Source organism: Zeus faber (assembly GCF_960531495.2).
Source record: "Zeus faber genome assembly, chromosome: 2".
Lineage (NCBI taxonomy): Eukaryota > Metazoa > Chordata > Actinopteri > Zeiformes > Zeidae > Zeus > Zeus faber.
The window spans coordinates 15,165,036-15,185,001 of record NC_137189.1 but is presented as its reverse complement, the minus strand read 5'-3'; the positions used below and the strand labels follow the sequence as shown (position 1 = coordinate 15,185,001).

The following is a 19,966-nucleotide window of genomic DNA, read 5'->3' as shown; positions in this document are numbered from 1 at the left end:
GAAGCTTTAACCTTGAGATGGGAGCCTCCCCTCCCAAGGCTCCAACAGGGGAAGTTGGGGGCGAGAGACAGGGCGAAACATAGATTGAGAGAAAGAGGAAAGAGACAGAGAGCGATACACGGGACATGGGGAAATGAACCGTGGGAGGGAAAGTGGGCGGCAGCAAAGAAGGGAGAGTGAGGGCGAGAGACCTTGGGAGCTCTTGGGCTTTGACGAACGGAGGGAGAGGTGGTGGAGAGATGCTTACATTTCACTTTGATGGACCACAGTCAAGAGTCACGGCTGCCGTACCATGCTAAGAGAGTCGGTTTCACCCCAAAGAACTTTCGATTGGATCGACAAAATCAAGACGTAGAACGTATACGCTGGAATATGTATGAGAATATCAACCCTTCAAACCCTTCGTCTTTCAACTTGACATGTTGACTCGCTGAAATTCTGTCAAATACGAAGCCAAATCATAAATTAAACATTTTGATGAAGCCTCAATCTGTATTAACTACATGTTGAACTGTCCTGCCCAAAGTAAACATAAGGTAATGGAGTGCAGCTGATGCACAAAGACGGCCACACGCCGGTTCTCAAAATGTCAAAGGTTGTTCAATGTGTGGAGTCTCATTTAAAAAATGGCCATTGTGAAATGTTGTGTGCAATTGACTTTCAAAGCTTCGGCTCCAGAGGGAAAACCTTCCGTGGAGGCAGCAGTGCATTGCACTGCTGCCTCACAGCAAGAAGGTCCTGGGTTCGATTCCCGCCTGGGGCGCTGTTGGCACCGTGCTCCGGCGGGTTATCTCCCAAATAGGAGCCTTTCTGTGTGGAGTTTGCATGTTCTCCCCGTGCTCACATGGGGTTTCCTCCACCTCACGTCAGTAAGGACCCCCCTCAAAAACATGCACCCATCATCGTCTGAGCAGCGATGGACACTCATCACCTGGTCCCCGGGCGCGTCCACGAATGCTGCCCACTGCTCCTGGCTGTGCCCCCAGAGGAAGGACAAGCCAGGATGGGTCAAAAGCAGAGAATCCATTTCACCGGCCACCATCAAAGCATGTGTGTGTGTGTGTGTGTGTGCGCAAGCATGTGTTGTAGTGTGGTGTGTTGCGTGACTAATAAAGACTGTTTCTTCTTTCTAATGCCCATTCATCAACTTTTATGGACTAAGTGTAAAATGTGTTTGTCAACAGGCTTGGATTGCTTTGGCATGAACCGTCAACCCTTGATCTGCTGCGCCATTTTATACTGCTTTTTACATTTTTTTATTTATTTTTTATTCCTTACTCAGCTTCTCCTATTCCTCTGTTTTTGGCCAAAATGTGCATCCTGACGCCTTTCACTGTCAGCAGGGATACACAAGAGCCTTGGAAGTTTAAAGGTACATGTGTGAAAGTGAGATTAAGGTGAGAGAGCGTGATAGGTGAACCGATACAGACAGACGGTGGAGAAAGAGAATGTAGAGGAGGTAGAGACAGAGGAAACTAATTAACCATTCCAACAGTCGGATTCCAACCCATGTGGACAGGCTTAGCATTTCCCTGAATATTTTTTTCTCAATGGACGTATAAACAGGCATATGCAAGGCTAGGATACAGTGTGTGTCTACTTCTGAGTATATGTGTGGTGAATGAAGCATAATTCAGGTCTTTTTTACGCCTATCGCTAAGGATGAGAAAACCAAACACAACAACATTGGATGAATAATTAACCAGCTGTCTCTCAGATTGTTTTAGAACACAGTCATTACCCAAGTACTAAACAAACATAAACACGGGTTCTGATCATTGCTACAGCTTTTTGTTGCTTGGAAAAATGTATCTTTGTCCTCTCAGAAGTTATTCTTTTGTTCAAACTAATGGCAGCCTAATGGTTGGAGCACTGTAAGAGTTCCCAAAATGTCACAAATATTAACTGCAAAAACTGCTTTGCATACTAAGTCTCCAAAACTAGTATGTAGCTGACATTGCCTCAGAAAACTGGACTGGACTTCCAGTATCAAGGATTACCCCATTTCACATTTGCAAGGATAAGAAATCTGTCAATCACTGTCGATCTACACCGGACCACCTGGCATTCCACAAACCGGCCTTCTCAACCAACAGACTAAAGGGGCTATAATGACTTAAATGAAATACATTTGTTTCCCTCGACTTAGCAAAGCGAAGGTGGTGCCCGAATGAGACAATTATTAATGTAATTATTAACTTTTAATTATTAATTAACACCAAACTGTACCGATATCGCTACAAGTAAATATGTAATATTTTCATTATTTCGTTTATTTTTTATTCAACAATTTTTTTTAATGAATGTAAAAAACTAAAATAAATGATATTGCATGCCCCTTCCTAAAAAAAGAAAAAAAGAAAATCTTCCTCTTTAATCAAATTATTCCTTCCTTTCAGTCATTTACGGCTACAGTGTGGGACCAAAAATAGGTTTTTAGACTTTATTCATGATTTTGCTACATTTTTAAATTACCCTTTAATGGCAAGAGTGCAAAACTATTATTGGAAAATAAGATGGATTGATAGGTTGGGGTATGAGATATGAGGATTGTTCGGTTCACTGACTCAATAAAACAACCATTTCATTTAAATTTTTTCCCAGGTGGTGTCCCACCTTTATCAGGTTTAGTTCTGCAAAAAAATACGACAAAAAAAACAAAACTACGCCAAGCAGAAGGGCTATCTTTAGCAGTCTTGTCAAATGATCAACACAGGGACGTGCTAAATCGGAAATCCTATCTGCCATGTAATAAGGCAAAGCCAGGAGTGGTAGGTGGGAGTAAGCAGCGTTCTGCTCTATCAAGGTACAGCAGAGAGAATAAGAGTGGGTGGCGAAGAAAGAAAAAAGAGCGAGAGGAACCCTGATGTGAGAAATTAAGAGACGGAGCACGATTGAGTGCAATTTATACAGCAGACGAGCTGCTTTCCTGTAGTTATCAACTTGTGAAAAAAAACTTCTGCAAAAATCTGCATTTGTGCTTCAAATGCTGCAAAGACCTTCTCTTCTCAAAGCAAGAAGGTTCTGGGTTCCAACTACGGCTGCATGGGCAAACCAATATCACTATTTTTGACACCTTAATATGGATAATTTGACGATTTTTACAGTATGACCATTGGATCTTTCATAAGAAATATTTCAGTAACAGTAATGTTGGATATTATGACCAAGCAGGCAGAGGCAATGATTAGAACAGCTAGGGCAGTCTACAAAGTTCAGATAATTACATTACTTTACTGTAATGCAGCCTTAAAGACCACTTAACTATATCACGACAACCAAAATCCCAGACCATATATGACCTCATATCATTAAATATATCAGTCTTTCTGCCCATGTTAATGTTGGTTGCATTCCATCAATAAAGTGGTTCTAATTCACCTAATTTAAAAGTTCTAAACTGAACATAATTTAGTCGTGACACCAATTGACTATTTTGGCTCGGGTTAGGGCTTATTACCTGAACCCTGTAAGTAAAGGTAATAAACAGCACTACATCTTATGTGTAGCATTTAACAAAGTAGAAATGTAATGCTTTAAGTGCTGTAAAACGGATTCTGAAATTGGTCAAAAGCACCATGTTGGTGACCATCTGCCTTGCTGTCGTGTCTATAAGCCAGAAGTTTAAGTATTTATTTTTAAAGCTTCTGTTGATGGAATTGAGCTCCATTCCACTATTGGCCAAAAAGTGAGGTATATGCAATTATGTCTTTACTTTAAGGAACCCTCTATTTTGTATGTGTGTCACTCAGAGGGACATCCATAGAGTAAGGTAATCCGACAGAATTGAGTGTGCAGTATTACATCATAAGTCATCCATTTAGTGACAGAGATAGTATTACATTATTACATTACATTTCATTTAGCAGACGCTTTTATCCAAAGCGACTTACAATTGTTCAATCACCGACAGCCGCAGGCATCAGGAGTGTCTTGCTCAAGGACACTACAGCATGCTAGCAGCAGGAGCCTGGGATCGAACCAGCAACCTTTAGATCACTAGACCACCAGCTCTACCGCCTGAGCTACCATCCCCAAAAAATGGTACAGGCTAATTAGATTGGGAAAAAAAAATTAAAAAAAATAAATGGTTAATAATAATAATAATATATATATATATATATATATATATATATATATTTATAGAAATATTATTCTGCTATATAGGTGACATTGTACATCTCTTAGTGTCAACTCTCTGTTGTGATTTGAAAAGATCTGATTCACTTCAGTTCCTCCATCTCCTCCAAGAAGCATTTATCAGCCAGACGGTGACGTGGTACTAGTTCTAGAGAGAGAGGAACCTCTGAATGGATGCACCATCAATTGGAGGAGTGATGGGGGTAGTCCGTCTAGCCGAGCGCTGGAGAGCGTGCATTCTTTGTGTACTCTCTTGACTCTAAACATACGATTCATGACATTCAAACATAGTCCAACAACTATGTTTGAAATTTAAAAATGTCAAGATGCCACATTTCTATGTTGCTATATTCCTTTAAAATGCCCTTATAGATGAGACAGACCCTGACCGTCCTAAAACTGGGGTTGATTGTCTAAGTGGCTACTCACGTCTCCATATTGTCCCCTTCCAGCACCGTCTGGACGGGGAGGTAGCCCAGGCGGGGGTGTTTGGCAAAGTACTTCTTGGAGCGGAACTTGTTCTTGAGCACTTTGGTGAAGTCACGCATGTCCTCGCCCGACGTCGTCTGAGTAGAACAAGGAGAAAGAGACGCTGGGCAAGTTATTATTATTTTTTTATTACTCTATTTGTATGTTCTTTAATGAGATAATTAGCATAGGCATTTTGCTTTCATTTCTGCCTCGCAAGCAAACAAAAATTCACAACAGCGGCCAAACGAGGAAGGAGATGAAAAGCAAGAGATGCAGTCAAGCAAAACACACACAACACACACCCACACCCACACACACGTCGGTAAACGAACAGGCACTAATTAGAATGTATGGCTTATTAACTAATACACAGCTTAAGATGGCAACTTGTGTCAAAACAAACAATTATGGGGTACATAAAGAGGATGGGATAAGAAAGGGGAGGTGAAGAAACGATGCGTAACAAAGAGAAAAGAGGAGTGTGTGTGTGTGTGCATGGGTTCATTTTGTGGTTTACTAAGTTTCTGACTTTCCAACTTCAGTTGTCGCCGCTCGAAGAAAAATAATAAAAACACTATTCTGGCCATGAAATGAACAGGAATAGGAGATAGATTATCCACATCTCCAATGGTCTCCAGCCTGCTGTAAAAAATATATATATTTATATATACAGTGTATGAAAGTGATATATTTACTGACACTTGCCGGATTTCATTATTCTTTATGTGCTTTATAAACTTTGTTTTCAGGGGCGTAAAATTGAAAGAGAATCCGATTTTTAGCGTGGGGAGAGAAGGATAAATATGATGACATGGTGCAAACATATGGGTTCTCTGGGGAAATCAACCGAGAGATGATAAAAGATGGAGGGTACAACAGGTTTTTATGGAGAAGGAAGTATACTCTAGCTGAAATGTGGGTGGCAATTCTTCAGAAGACATTGAGAAGGAGCTTTGATTTTGGACTGGTGCTCCATTTAAAAAAGATGTTTGTGTGGCAAAACGAGATAAATATTTCTAGTTATTGACAAATTGTAGGAGGAATCTGTTTTGTTTTAATACTATATTGTTTAATGAACAACAGACAAAAGAAAAAAAGGAGGATAACTTCAACATTATTTCCACAACAACAAAAAAATAAAACGCAAGAGTGAAATATCAATAACACAAAATTCAAAAGTCTTCTATAACCTTCCTTCAAAAAGATAAAAAAAAGCTTTGTTTTTGTAAAGAAGAGACTTTATTGATTGTAAATATGCAATCCTACAATTCTTATTATTGAAATAAATTTGTACAGACATTACATTTGCTCTATGTGGACTGGATGCACAAATACTTTTTTGAAGCAACTATACTTTGCATTATCTTATTTTTAATCTGGAAATATCCTCACTCGTTTAAATAAACAATTTGATTTAGATTCAGTTTTCCCCCACTTCTTCCTGAGAAAGAATTTTGTGAAAAGGAATGAAAGGCCTGTTCCAAATAGAAGCAGAGTTGCTGTTAACGACTGAAGCAAATACAATCCTGGGCTAATGATTGGAAGTTTTTATGGTATTAAAAACACCGTGGTGTATGTATTTGGTTGTGGTTGTATATATGTGGGTTTAAAAGTTCATGAGTCCTTGGTGGGGGGGGGGGGGGGGGGGGGTGTACACTGAGGATGTGAATATATTTTTTCGAGGTTAAGAGGAGTGGGAATGACTTGACTTTAGAAAATGGACAGCAATAATGAATGATAGGGATAAGGGGTTACTGTGTGTGTGTATGTGTGTATGTGTGTGTGTGTGTGTGTTTAATTAAATGGGTGAACAGAGTGTGTGAGCCTGGGGAATAGAGATAGGAAATGAGCCACTAGATATATGTGTGTGTGTGTGTGTGTGTGTGTGTGTGTGCGCGTGCCACTCACCGGCGTGCAGTACTCCACCATGGGGTAGTTGAGCTTGTGGCCCTTGGCAGTTCGCCCGGAAAAGAAGCAGCTTTGACACACATCATAGTTGAAGTGCTTCAGACTGCGATACCTGGAGAGATGGAGTGAGAGAAGGGCAGAGAGAGAGACAGAGAGGAACAATTAGTGATGGACACAGAAAGAAATTATAAGTAAGAAGGAGAGTGAGACTGAAATAAAGTGTAGGAGACAGGAAAGACCAGAGACAGACGAGGAAAGAGTGAGAAATATAGTAGAGACAGCTGTCGGGAAAATAAACAATAGTAGTTACTGTCGTTATGGAGACTCAAGTCTGTCTCCATCTTCCCCAAAGATGGTCTGTCTCCTCATCTTTCCCAACAGTCCCCATCTACACCAATTGTCACCACCTTCCATATCTGTCCGCATCTACCCCAAACGTTGCATATTCATGGCCCTCATGGCCCCCATATTCCCAAACGTCCTCAACTGTTTCCATCTTCCCCAACTCTTCTCATCTTCCCCATATTCTCCAACCTTTCCCATCTTCCAAAACTTTCCCCATATTACCCATCTTGATCTTGCACAGATCCACACCTATGCAAGCAAACAAGCACGGACGGACACACAAAGACCAGACACCGTTCCTCGGACAGACTACTAAATTTCCAACACGGCCGCAGGCACTCAGCCATTAAACAGCAAAATTGAGACAGGATCTGCTCAGATATACTGTAATAGTTCCGCTATTTTGTCTCTCTCCCCCTCTCTCCCAAGGTTAGCTGACTGATGAGCTACCAGAGGGGGCCATACATCACAGGGGTGAAACAGCGCACATGACAATGCACACGTCAAACGCACCATTATGCAGAAGACATGCGACATATTACCGCTAGGTAGACTCCTCATCCACCTCTCCTTCGGAGCACCAGACTTCAAGACGGTCCCCTTAATTAATGAGTTAATCCACTAATTCATGATTTTTTTTGTTTGTTCTGGGATCCATTAGTAGTCCTGGTAGAAAAAAACAACTGACTTTTGCAACACCGCAGGTCAAGTCTTCGCGCCACATAAAAAAGCTCAGCACTATTTTTCCCTGGTCTTTTCCTCCCATTCCCCAACTCACTCATTCCATCCCTCATCCATCACTGACAGAGACAGGACGACTCATGCTCCTTCAAAAATGTCCAACTTCTGTTTCTCCTGCCGCTGCCAAAGTGCTTTCTATTCTGAGACGAGTTGGAGAAAAAAATAAAATAAAATAGATTTTCTCTGCCAGAGTTGGAAATTTGAATTTTAAATTTGTGCTGCTTACAAACTCCCTCTTTTGTGTGATATAATAATTGATAGATTAATAGTCTGATGTCAAGATAAAAAAATCTCAAAAACGTATTTTTTGATACAACACTTTATAACATTTGACAGTGACAATATGTTATCTATTGCTTTACTTTTTGATCACTAAGGATCTGCTTCTCCATCTGTGTATTTATATTCATCTGTATTGTCTCTTCTCTTCTTTTCTCGGCTGCTCCCGTTAGGGGTCGCAACAGTGGATCATCTGCCTCCAATACCTTCTGTTCTGCGCATAGTGTACATTATTATTATTATCATCCCTGTCAACACACCATACTTGTCTGACTACATGTGACAAATAAAGGAAAACCTGAAACGTTCTTCGATGGACAACAAACAAATCAATCCCTCGGTAGGACGAGAATGCAATTCTGCCACTGCCCAGTGATAATTAGTATACAGTATTATGTTAATGTTATTTGCATTTTACAGCCTGCGGGGACTCTGTAGTTTCATTTAGCTCAATAATTGAATGTGGCAAATCGCTAGCTGGGAGCGAGCAAGCCAAGGGTGTGTTTACACGTCTGTCAAGTTCCCCTTGTATCACAGGGTGGTGTGTTGTGCAGAGGTTCCCAACAGATGGCCCCTGTATACCTAAAGGCTTGTGTGTGTATGTGATTTTTGTGAAAGTGAGTGTTTTCCAGCCCCCAGATGGTATTTGGTCAGTGGTGTATCAGTGGCTGACATTTAGATAAATGTCTGCCCTACAGAACAGTTCTGCCCTTTCGCCTCAGCCAAGGAAAAGAGAAACACAGTATGGTGTCACAACAAGCCTGTGTTTACGTGTTAGGAGGTAATGTGTGTGTGTGTGTGTGTGTGTGTGTGTGTGTCTGTGTGTGTGTGCTTGCGCTTGCGCTCACCCACCTGAAGCCCACGATGGGACACTCTTTGCAGATGTTGCATTTGGCCTGGTGCTTGGCAGTCTCGGCGGCGGCCACACGGTGCAGCACAGGGAGCCAGACCATGGACTGCGGCTCCAGTCGCATCCAGTCCACGAACTGTCGCGGCTCCAGCTCCACCTTATTGCCCAACTGCGGGGGGAGGGGGGGGGGGTGGTTAGGGAGTCAATTGAGTCCCCGTCAGAGGGTGAAAGTTGCTAGTAAAAAACCTGCCGTGGGATTGCACTTTGACCAGAAATCCCATCGTCCAACTTTCGAGAGATTTTCTTTCTTGAGTTGGGACTAGTGATGAAAGGTTCAAAGGGTTTGTTTTCCTTTTTTCATGAATGGGCATCGATATTTCATTGGAAACAAAAGTGCTGTATTATACTTTATATGAATTTAAAGAGGGGTCGCCAAACCGACAGAACCTTGTATAAGTCGGATGGTTGAAAGGGGGGTGCTTATTGGGGAACGTTTTCTCAGAAAGACAGAGACATGCAAAGGGAAATGTGGAGTTGAGAGCGAGGCGGGTTTTCATTTTTTATTTTTAATCCGAATATTAATTGTCAACTTAGATAAAACACAATAATCAGCCAAAATAATATCCATATTTAAGCGGGCGCCACTGTGTGGTTTAAGTGGGGAGAAGGAAGACAATAACTCCTTTCCCGACATTAGTTTTTATAATCCCAGCATAACGTTGCAACTATAGTGTTTAATGAGTCATATCCCAGTATTAATAACTTTATTTAGCCGGTACGAAAATTTTTGAAGAGAAGGTCCAGACAAGGAGCAGGGAGCGGATTTATTTTCTGGGCAAGACATTATTATATTCATGAGGTACACGTTCTGAACATGTCCTCATTTCTTAAGTCCAAATTAGTCTTCATTATGACTATTATTATTATTATTATTATTATTACATAGAGAGATTAAAAGCAATGCTATCTGTAATGCATGGTAAACTCCAAAGACTGCCCACTTCAGAGACAGCGTGATCTTTGCAGGGAGTATCGTTGGCTTTGCTTTAGAGGCATTGTGCGGTGTTTAAGGATACATGAAACTATATATGTATATTAATAGGAAAGGTCAATCATTTTATACATTTTAGAACAACATAACTTGTGATGACGACATTGTTTTGCGTGTCTGTCGGTGACCGTCAATCGCCCCATGAATGTTATGTTATGTTATGAAATAACCGGCCCAGAACGAGTTATGGCAACTCAAAACAATGCAATTTTCCAAAGCGGCAAATAATTTTGCCTCCCTAGTTTGAAAGATGTTTGTGTAGTTGACGGTTGTCATGTGATTAATTTATCTTATAATTTGATAACTAATCTTAAACAGAGTAATAACACATATTGGAGAAGAACCATGTATTTAAATTGAAGATTGAACATAAAATGTAGTGAGACAGTTTTCCTCAACCCAAGTGATGAAAATTTACCAAATTCCCGTTCTATTTATTGCTGCATTTCTAACATTGGTTTCAAACTACTCAAAAAATTGCTACGATGCAATATGTAAATTGCGACAGCTCTACTTAAGATCACACCCTGAACATTAAAAAAAAAAAAAAAAAAAAAAAAAAAAAAGTAAAAAATGACCACAAGGTTGAAATGTGAAACCAGACGTTGTGGCTTGATAGAGGAACAATACATAGGGGAACAATACATAAGGCCAAGACGTGTTAAGAGGGACACGCAATTGGTTTGAAGTGTAGACCGAGCCTGAACAACTTTTTTTAAGGGCTAATAAGTGAAGTTTAGAGTTTTGAAATATGTGGAAATAAAAGTTAAAATTAAAAAAAAAAGTTTTATAGTCCATAGAAGTGGACTTACTGTATAGGAAGAACAAGGAAGAACAATAAATGGTGGCGGTACCTCAGCTCAACTTTTGCTTTAACGGATACATCATATGTATCTTAGAATAGTATTTTACCGTATTTTAATATTCATAGACAGATACATGATACAGTGTGTGTTTTTATCCTTGTCCTGCATTTAATATTCATCTAGTCCAAAGCACGGGGCATGGCATCATACTTTTCATTGTATTTTGTACACAAATCCACTACGTTAGGGGTCCGCTTTTTTGAAAAGGCGGTTATTGGATAAACAGGCCAGAGGCAAGCTGTTTCATTTCTAGTGCTCCGACACATTGAAAGGCCAACAAGAGCGCTGGATACAAGCACACTGAAAACATGCACAAAAGAATCCACAGCGAGACAATGTGAAACACACTGTGGCCATAGCGCGGCTGTGTACACGCACAGAAACTGTTGGAATGGTAACGCGCGGCAATTCTTTCAAAATAATGGAATATTTTTCGATTTTAAGATATTTAAAAATATACAAAGAAAATGGCATATTGCTTGAATGTCATTATTGTTCATTCGTTTCAGGGACAACTTTGAGATAACTCAAGATTTGCAAGACAGGCAACTTAGTTTGTCTCCATTATAAGTTTGCGAACTGAATACCAATGCTAAGTACCAACCAATACTAAGTTAAAGAAATGAAAACCACTTGAGTTAGTTAAGAAAATTTGCAAATAAGACCAAAATATAATTTGCTAAATCAACTAATTATTTTAAGTTTGTCAAATTTAAAATTTAATATATGGAAAATTGACTCACTTTGCTAGTTCAACAAAAATAAAATTACTAAAAATACCACGCTTCACCTACTCAATTTTGAGGCAAATTTACTTGTTTTCTTTACTTTTGTCATTTTTTCTTTTTTTTAAGGGGACCTACAGTATTATGCTCCTTTTCAACAAGTTAATATAAGTCTCTGAGGTCCCCAAAACATGTTTTCGAAGTTTGTTTCTGAAAATACCACTTAAATTATGCATTCTAGCCATTCAAACATGCCTCTATAACCCTCATGTTCCAAAACGGGCTGTCTTTTGTGGGAGGAGCCACCTTCCTGACGCCCCGAGTTCTGTGAGCCAATGGGAAAGCATGAGTTCCGGGTTTCGTTGTATTTACTCCGTAACTTTCACTGATTTATTTATCTATCAGTCCACCAAAGTCTGTTTCTGAACAAATTTGAGGCGAGAAATAAGCAATCCAGTTGCTGAATCTTCGCTCATATTAGATCTACAAGGCCTCATCTAAAAGTTTGTTCCGACTTTGGTTGCTGTGCTCCAAGCTTGTGGGAGACACTGACACCACACCACAACTCTTGCAAGTGTCATTTTTTTGTTTCATGTCAACGTTGGAAAATGAAATTAAATAAATTAAAAAAAATACATCTACAATAAAAACACAATTTCTATTGATTTAGAGAAATGCACATGGGATTGGATGGAGCAGATGACCATATAAAGAAATCCCTGACGAGCTGAAAGAGGAAAAAACGTTAAAAATCATGTGGTGTGTGTGTGTGCGCACGCTGTCTAAATGTCAGACTGACACCTACGTGGTTTTAAAGATCACACATGTCGGACAGAAGAGCGTCTTGTTGATGCCTGATTGGCAGGGCAGAAAGAAAAGGAGAGTAAGAAAAGATGAACTCTCTTCACCTCCCGTACCTCCATTGCTTTAAACTTTGTTTAAACTGTTCGTTAACCTACCAAGAAGCTTCTCCTGAACTGAGACAATTAAGATTGAGTGAAACTAGAAAGTGACATTTAGACGTGAAAATGGGAACAAAATAGCCTATTACGGCTTATTAAAAATGATTTAATTGCATAATATTTGTGTCGCAATTGATCATTTTTTTTAAAAGTCAACCCTGACGAAAGATTTTTCCATTTATTAAGCGTTGCATTATAGCCATACTATTAGTTGATGATTGAGAACAGAAACACAAAATAACCTTTATCAAAATGTATTTCATTTTCAACATGAACAAGCCACAATTTTTCTCCTATTCCTTTGCACTGAGCCAGTTACTGAGACAAACAAGCCTGTGAAATGCTAAAATAAAGCATGGAAAAGAATAAAATAAAAAAATATATATGCATATTGACCAGCCACAGAATTAAAACCACCTGCCTTATATTGTGTAGGTCTCCCCTGTGCCTCAAAAACAGCTCTGACTGTCTAAACAATGTTTGGGGAGGTGGTACGTGTCAAAGTAACTTCCACATGAATGCCAGGACCTAAGGGTTCCCAGCAGAACATTACCCAGAGCATCAGACTGCCTCCACCAGTTTGCCTTCTTCCCATAGTGCATTCTGGTGCATAGTGCATCATCCTCTCTTCCCCAGGTAAACGACGCACATGGACCCGACCATCCACATGATGTAAAAAAAAACCTGATTCATCAGACCAGGCCACCTTCTTCCATTGCTCCATGGTCCAGTTCTGATGCTCACATGCCCATTGCAGGCGCTTTCTGCGGTGGACCACTCTGACCAGTGTGCGGCTACACATCCCCAACACGACAAGCTGCGATGCACTGTGTGTTCTGACACCTTTCAATCATAGCCAGAATTAACTTTTTCAGCAATTTGTGCTACAGTAGCTCTTCTGTTGGATTGGTCAGACAGGCTAGACTTTGGCTCCCCACACACATTAATGGGGCTTGGGTGCCCATGAGCCTGTCACTGGTTGTCCTTCCTAGTACCACTTTTGGTAGGTACTAACCACTGCATACCAGGAACACCCCACAAGACCTGCCATTTTGGAGATGATCTGACCCAGTCTTCTAGTCATCAGAATTTGGCCCTTGTTAAAGTCGCTCAGATCCTTACGCTTGCCCACTTTTCCTGCTTCCAACACATCAACTTCAAGAACTGACTGTTCACTTGCTGCCTAATATATCCCACCCCTTGACAGATGCGATTGGAACAAGATGAGCAATGTTATTCACTTCACCTGTCAGTGGTTTTAATGTTGTGGCTGATCAGCGTATAGTAAAAATACCTCATGCTGCAGACCTCATGCAACCCCTGATGACCTTTCAAGCTCCCAGAATTCCCTCTGCAGCGTCTTAATGTCAGTCTGACCCTCAATGTACTCCTCCTCTCCTTCACCTAACCTACTGATGTCTCTAAGAATTATGGCCTTTTGCAGATTAATTGCAGCTGGTGAATTGGAATTGATGGGATGTGTGGGGGAAGGTAGAAAGATGGATGGATGAATGGATTTATGAGAAGAAAATGACGGAGGGCAAGAGAAGGAAGTCTTATTTATGAGGGGCCCGACAACACACCCTGAAACCAAACGGTATGGGTCAGAGTTGTGTGTGTGTGTGCGTGTGAGGGTCAGCTCATGCATGAATCTTCACGTGCATGTCCCGACCAGATGACTGGATGATAAATGGCTGCAACTATTGGCAGATTGGCGAAATGACCTGCCATCATGTACAGCCATTTTATTTCAGTAAAAGTAAAAAATACTCTGACACAAAATGACTCTAGTGATAGTGAGTGCTCATGCAGATCCTGAGAACCATTTACAATAAAATAATAATAAGAGGAAGAAGAGGTAGGATACACGGAGCAAAGAATCAGTAAAGAAAAAGGGCTTTGTGAGACAGCAATTTTTAAAAAGCCCCCAGGTGAAAGTCTCCACAGTCAGCGATGTGCCGCCGGTTACTATTTCGGGAAACAGTGCTGAGGAATCGCCAGAATTTATAGCTTACTATTTTAAACGTCTCCACTCTAATTTATGTCCGTTGAAGCAAGAGTCAAGGGGAGAGAAAGTATGTGTGTGTGTGTGTGTGTGTGTGTGTGTGTGTGTGTGTGTGTGTGTGTGGTGGGGATCCTTGTGGGAGGATGACAACGTTAAATTCAAGCGAGAGTCCGAAGATTAAGTTGGGGAAATTGCTTTGGCGGGTGCAGCTGTAAAACACTGGAGGACGGGTGGCTGGGGCCTCGGGGCCACGCCGGGCTGCATGGTTGGTCAGCAGAGGTTGTTAATTAAAGGATATTGAGAGGTAAGGAGGACGAGAGATGCATAACAGCTGGTTAGGCTGCAATTACAGTCCTCACCCGTCACAGTCTGCTTAATTTATTAGATATACAGTCAAACAGACCATAAGCAATATGACATTTGCTGTTCTGTATTGGATTTTAAATGAAATAATCAAGCAAATGTTAAATATGGAAACTTTTTTTTGGGTTGTCCACTCACTTTGATCACCTAAAGTAGAGGGACTGCATAAAAAAGGTTGTACTGTATACCAAACTGTCTCAAATTAAAGCGCAAATGCACAGCTATTAGGAGTAGGACCATATAGTTGTTGAAACAATCCAAAGAAAAGTTTCCTCCATCCATCTAAAAACTTTCCAGTAGGAAAGGTTTACTTGGATTTAAGTGAAAAACCAAAACAATGACTTACATTTCTCTGTACATTGTTTGCAGTAATTATCAATGATGCCTTTTTTTGATTTGATTAATTTTTATTTTTATGAGAAACGAACTTTTCCCAACATAGCCTAGATAGTGTTTACTTTTACAACTTGACAGTGCCAACTGTTGCATGTTCCTCAGATGTGTGTGTGCGCGTGCACGTACGTGCTGGAAGCAGCTGCGCACGCTGGGCTCGATGTTGGATCCCCCGAAGGCGGCCACCTCACCGAGCTGCCGTGGGACCTGGATGGCGTCGTGCAGCAGAAGGCCCAGCTGCCGCTGGTCACACGTGTCGCCCGCCGACGCAACCTGGCTGAAAAGGTCTGGAAGGGGGAGAGGGGGGAGGGAGGGAGGAGAGAGAGAGAGAGAGAGAGAGAGAGAGAGAGAGAGAGAGAGAGAGAGAAAGGGAGAAACAAGGGGGAGATGCATGATGCATTATTAATCATTGCATCTAACTCATTGCATCATTGCTGTTCTTTCCCGTTTCAAGCTCTTTTCTCTTCCTACTCCCCCATTTTCACTCTCTCCGCAGATTGACATCACTGCGTGTGGAAGGTTCGGGCCGACTTCCACATTCAAGGCGGTGAATTTTAGATAAGGATATAAAAACCTTTCCAGGAGGTGACAGGAGAACAACTTTGTGCTCTGACCGAAGAGATTGCGAGCGAGCAAGACAAAGAGAACAAGATGGAGGAAGAGAGGGGATGATCTGAATGCACGGAAGCTCACTTGACCTCTTAAACATATCCAGTCAAACACGACACCTTCCTTCAAAATGTTAAAGTTTCTACATAATAAAATACTTTGGGAACCCTGTCTGTCAAGACCTCCTTTGGCATCTTTAACTGCATGAAAACTCTTCCTGTAGCCAGCCGAGAAGCTGGGGTCTTTCAATTCTTTCTTTAAGGGTTTTGCCCCAATTCTTCCTTCTTACAGAACACTTCTAGTTTGGAAAAATTATTCGGCCTCCTTACATGTACAGTAAGTAGGGATGTTTGATCTTGCTTTCAATTTTTGAAGAAAGGTGTCAAGCTCAACTTTGTATTCTATATAGGAGATCAGGTCAGCTTCCGTTCAATTAGAAAGCCATTCTAATATGCATCTCGACTTGGGATGCCCAAAATTTTGCCCTCCCTCTGGATCGGATTAGTCAAACATTTATTTTGTAACTTGCCCTTGTCACAAAATAGAAAGCGAGTTTGGTTGTATCTGTGTCAGAGTACCTGGTTGAGAAAAGTAGGAACGGCGCGCAAGCATGCTCCGTTCCCTCCTCACACTAATAGAAATTGCCAGTGGAACCAATAGGCTCAGAGATGGAGCTGGTGCCAGGGAGAAGGATGGAGCCAGAGGAGGGAGGGGGATGGAGGGAGAAATGTACTGCCGATAAAACAGGAAGGCGAATTTGGAACATGTGGACAGGAGGAGATAGAGGCTCCAACAAAGAGTGGGAGGATACGACCGACAGACTTCGGTCTGTGTGGCACGCCGATATGAAATCTCCCTAAATCACATGGAAATATGGAAATAATAATAACATGGCTGCGAGGAGAAAAACAAAATAAAACAGCGTCAAAACAGAGCAGGGGATGTCTCCGGTCCAATTGAATGTGCTTTTCTCTGGCTTATCTCCTTGATGTTGATGGGCAGAGCAGCCATTTTGCAGAAGCTATGTATGCATGTGTAGAGTCCACTTACACTTGTATTTCTCTTCCAGATGTCCCTTGGAGAGTGACAGCAAGCCGATCTTCATAGAGAGCACGCGGATCTTCCCACTCCGACCACTGTAGGGATGGGGTTGAGCATGTTTAAATCCAGTATGCTTACATATATCACTAAGTCAGTGTATAGTTTTAGAGTGTGCATGCTTTCGGATCCGATTAATCTTATTAAATATGACCCAAGAGACAGAATGAGAAATTGTAGAGGTGTGCTGCCTGTGCGTGTGTGTGCGCGCTAGGGCTGCATGACATCATATTTTTATTTTCATTGCATTAACACAGGGACTTTTCCCCCCTAAAATCAAAGAGCTTAAAAAAAAAAAAAAAAAGATTGAAAATAGCACAGACAGACCTACCCCATACTTTTCAAAAGCAGTAAACTGACATTATAGTCTCACGTGTCAAGGACCTAGTAGCCTAAATGACCAATTTTGCTTAATCGCATTTCATATCGCCATTGCAATAACCCACACCATAATCACACATGGCATATATGACCCACCACAGCAAAAGCCGCCATCTCGCGCATTTCTAAAATCACTACGAGAAGCCAAATAAATTGAAAAAAACCTTTCTTGAAGGAAAATAAGATTTTTCCAGATTTGTCTTCCTTTCTGTTTTTTTTTATCTCTCAATGTATTTTCAAAACCGAGTTTGGTTTATAAATAGTAGAAAAATATCAAACCGTGGAGTTAAATATTTCCGTTAGATCACATGGGGAAACGCAGCTCAATTACCGAGACGCAGAACAGTGCTGAATAACGCCAATCGATCGTTTCCTTTAAAGCGAGCATCCAGGTGAAGATCATTCATCCATATTCCATGTGATATGAAGTCACAATGTGAAACCGTTTTGATAAGAGTTCAACGTTTAAATTGTACTACTCTTACACACACACTCACACACTGTTGTGAAACGGCGCAGAAGAAAAACCCTTTCACACACTTTCCCGTCACACACCTACGTCACTTCCGTAAACAGATGGTTAAAGCGCAGCACGGGGGTGTTTCGGTCTCACTTGTCTGTGAAAACGTTCTTCTCCATATCGGTATGGATTACGCGAAGCGGGTGGCGGAAGCTCTGAATCGTATTTCGGACCTTAATCTGACCAGTGTGATAGATCCAAGTCAGTGTTAGCAGCACGTACTGGACTTAATTTTCCACGATGATAAGTCAGTTCTCTGACAGTGATACTGAGAACAACAGCAATGCTGAATCTGATATTACTCCGGACTTGGAGAACATCAAGTTCAAACAGCGGATTTCAAACTTAATGTGACGATGAAACGGAATATTTTCAAGAACCACTGGAGGAGACCGACAGTAAGCCCGTTGTTGTTACAACAGAAGAAGTTGAGGACGTGATGAAGTCTGTTGAGGTTGGTGACAGATTTTCAGATTTCAGATTTTCTGAGACTCATAATATTGATAGACTCTACATTTTGTTGTGTTGTCCGTACTTTAAACTCCAAAATAATTCCACATTTATAAAACATGTATATTCTTACTGTTCAATAAAAGCTTTTTTAAAAACTATTGCCCATTCAGCAATATGTTAATTAGCCATGAGGCTTTGTTTGTCCGCCAACTCCATTTGCATTCTGGAGCTGGCTGAATGAACCTGGTGTGGGTAAAACTTTGAAGGTGATTATCTCAGAATGACATTTTGCCTCACCCTTATCATTAACAAGTCATAGCTTTAAAAATATTTGCTTGATTTGCACAAGTGACAGCTTGTTTGGAAGCTCTGATTCTCCACTTTCAAATTATGTGAAAAAAATCAAGGCTCACGTGTCGTAGACGTTGAGCAGCCAGTTGAGACACATGTCGACGCAGAGCGGCACGTTAACCAGGTCCTTGTGCTGCTGCTCCAGGCCGTCGTAGATGGAAGTCAGGCAGTTGATGATGTCAGGGACGGAGAGCGGCTGAATGTTGCTGCTGCTGCTGCTCAGCTTGTGCTGCTCGAAGGTGCTCTGGGCCACGCCCAGCTCCAGCAAGTCCACTGGGGGGGGGGGGGGGGGTGGGGGGGGGCAGAGAGACAGGTAGAAAGAGAGTTTTAGCACAAGAGATGCACTGATACCACCTCTACATCACCATTACTTTATTTTACATTACATTTAGCAGACGCTTTTATCCAAAGCGACTTACAATTATTCAAACACCGACGGACGCAGCCATCAGGAGCAATTTGGGGTTAAGTGTCTTGCTCAAGGACACTACAGCAGGAGGAGCCTGGGATCGAACCAGCAACCTTTAGATTACTAGACGACCAGCTCTACCTCCTCAGCTACCATTACAGATTAAGAGAGCTAAACTTGTGAATATTGTCGAGTAATTTAATAGGACTGTTTAGAGTTTGATTTATTAGTTTGGGGTCCAGAACAAAAACATCAAGGCTCGTCAAGTTGGCCAAAACACATTTCTAATAACAGTGCTCAGACAGGATTTTCTGGTGCAGTTGAGATCGGATTTAAAATTTGTTGTTTGGGTGTTTGGATCAGATAAGGTTGTGATGGAATGTTGTTGTCAGGGCCAAAATTTCAGGCTGGATTCAAGCTCTACCACACCACCCATACAGAGAGAGAGAGAGAGAGAGAGAGAGAGAGAGAGAGAGAGAGAGAGAGAGAGAGAGCAAGAAAGAAATAGATGAAAAGATGAGCAGGGAGGAGAAAAGGTGACAGAGGGGAAAAAGAAAGAACATGAAGACAGAGGGTAGGGGACACAAAACAGATGTACTGTAAGAGGATGGGTGAGGAGAAGAGGACGGGTGAGGGAAAAAAAGCTGAAAAGGGTGTTAAAAGAAGGGAAAATGAAAAGGGAGAACAGAAAGTAGTGAAGACAGAGCAAGGGGAGATTTGTGGGACAGAGAAGAGAGGACCATGGGAACGGTTATAGTGCAAAAATAGGAAAAGGAGGGAGGAGACGAGCGGGTGTTGAAGAGGAACAGGAGAGAAAGATCAAGATAGAGGGGTAGAAATAACACAGAAAGTGGAGAGAGGGAGGGCGGACAGACCGATAGGGACATTCAGAACCATTAGTCACCTGATCCAGGGTGTTTTTTGGGGGCTTTTTGCAGCGCAGAGCCTTCTAAACACATTATCCGAAAATAGAATCACCTATTCTTACAGATAAGGCTCTTCAGAAGCTTCCGATTCACAGAGGCATTGTCCAAATTAGACCAAAA

The 19,966-nt window shown here is 41.4% G+C and overlaps 1 protein-coding gene across 6 annotated transcripts in view; it reads right to left on the bottom strand.

Moving 5' to 3' along the window:
• utrn (utrophin) overlaps positions 1-19,966 on the bottom strand; it is a gene marked incomplete at its 3' end in the record, with an annotated part of 307,813 nt that overhangs the window by 23,129 nt on the left and 264,718 nt on the right. For 5 of the 6 annotated variants that reach the window (XM_080024447.1, XM_080024442.1, XM_080024445.1 and 2 more), the window contains 6 exons: positions 18,574-18,784; positions 16,759-16,844; positions 15,229-15,386; positions 8,737-8,903; positions 6,520-6,631; positions 4,570-4,706 (listed from right to left, as the gene is read on the bottom strand). In XM_080024447.1, the coding sequence (XP_079880573.1) occupies positions 4,570-4,706; positions 6,520-6,631; positions 8,737-8,903; positions 15,229-15,386; positions 16,759-16,844; positions 18,574-18,784 (871 nt within the window). Of the gene's footprint in view, positions 1-4,565; positions 4,707-6,519; positions 6,632-8,736; positions 8,904-15,228; positions 15,387-16,758; positions 16,845-18,573; positions 18,785-19,966 lie in introns of those variants that run through there. The other variant, XM_080024446.1, reaches the window with a different exon arrangement.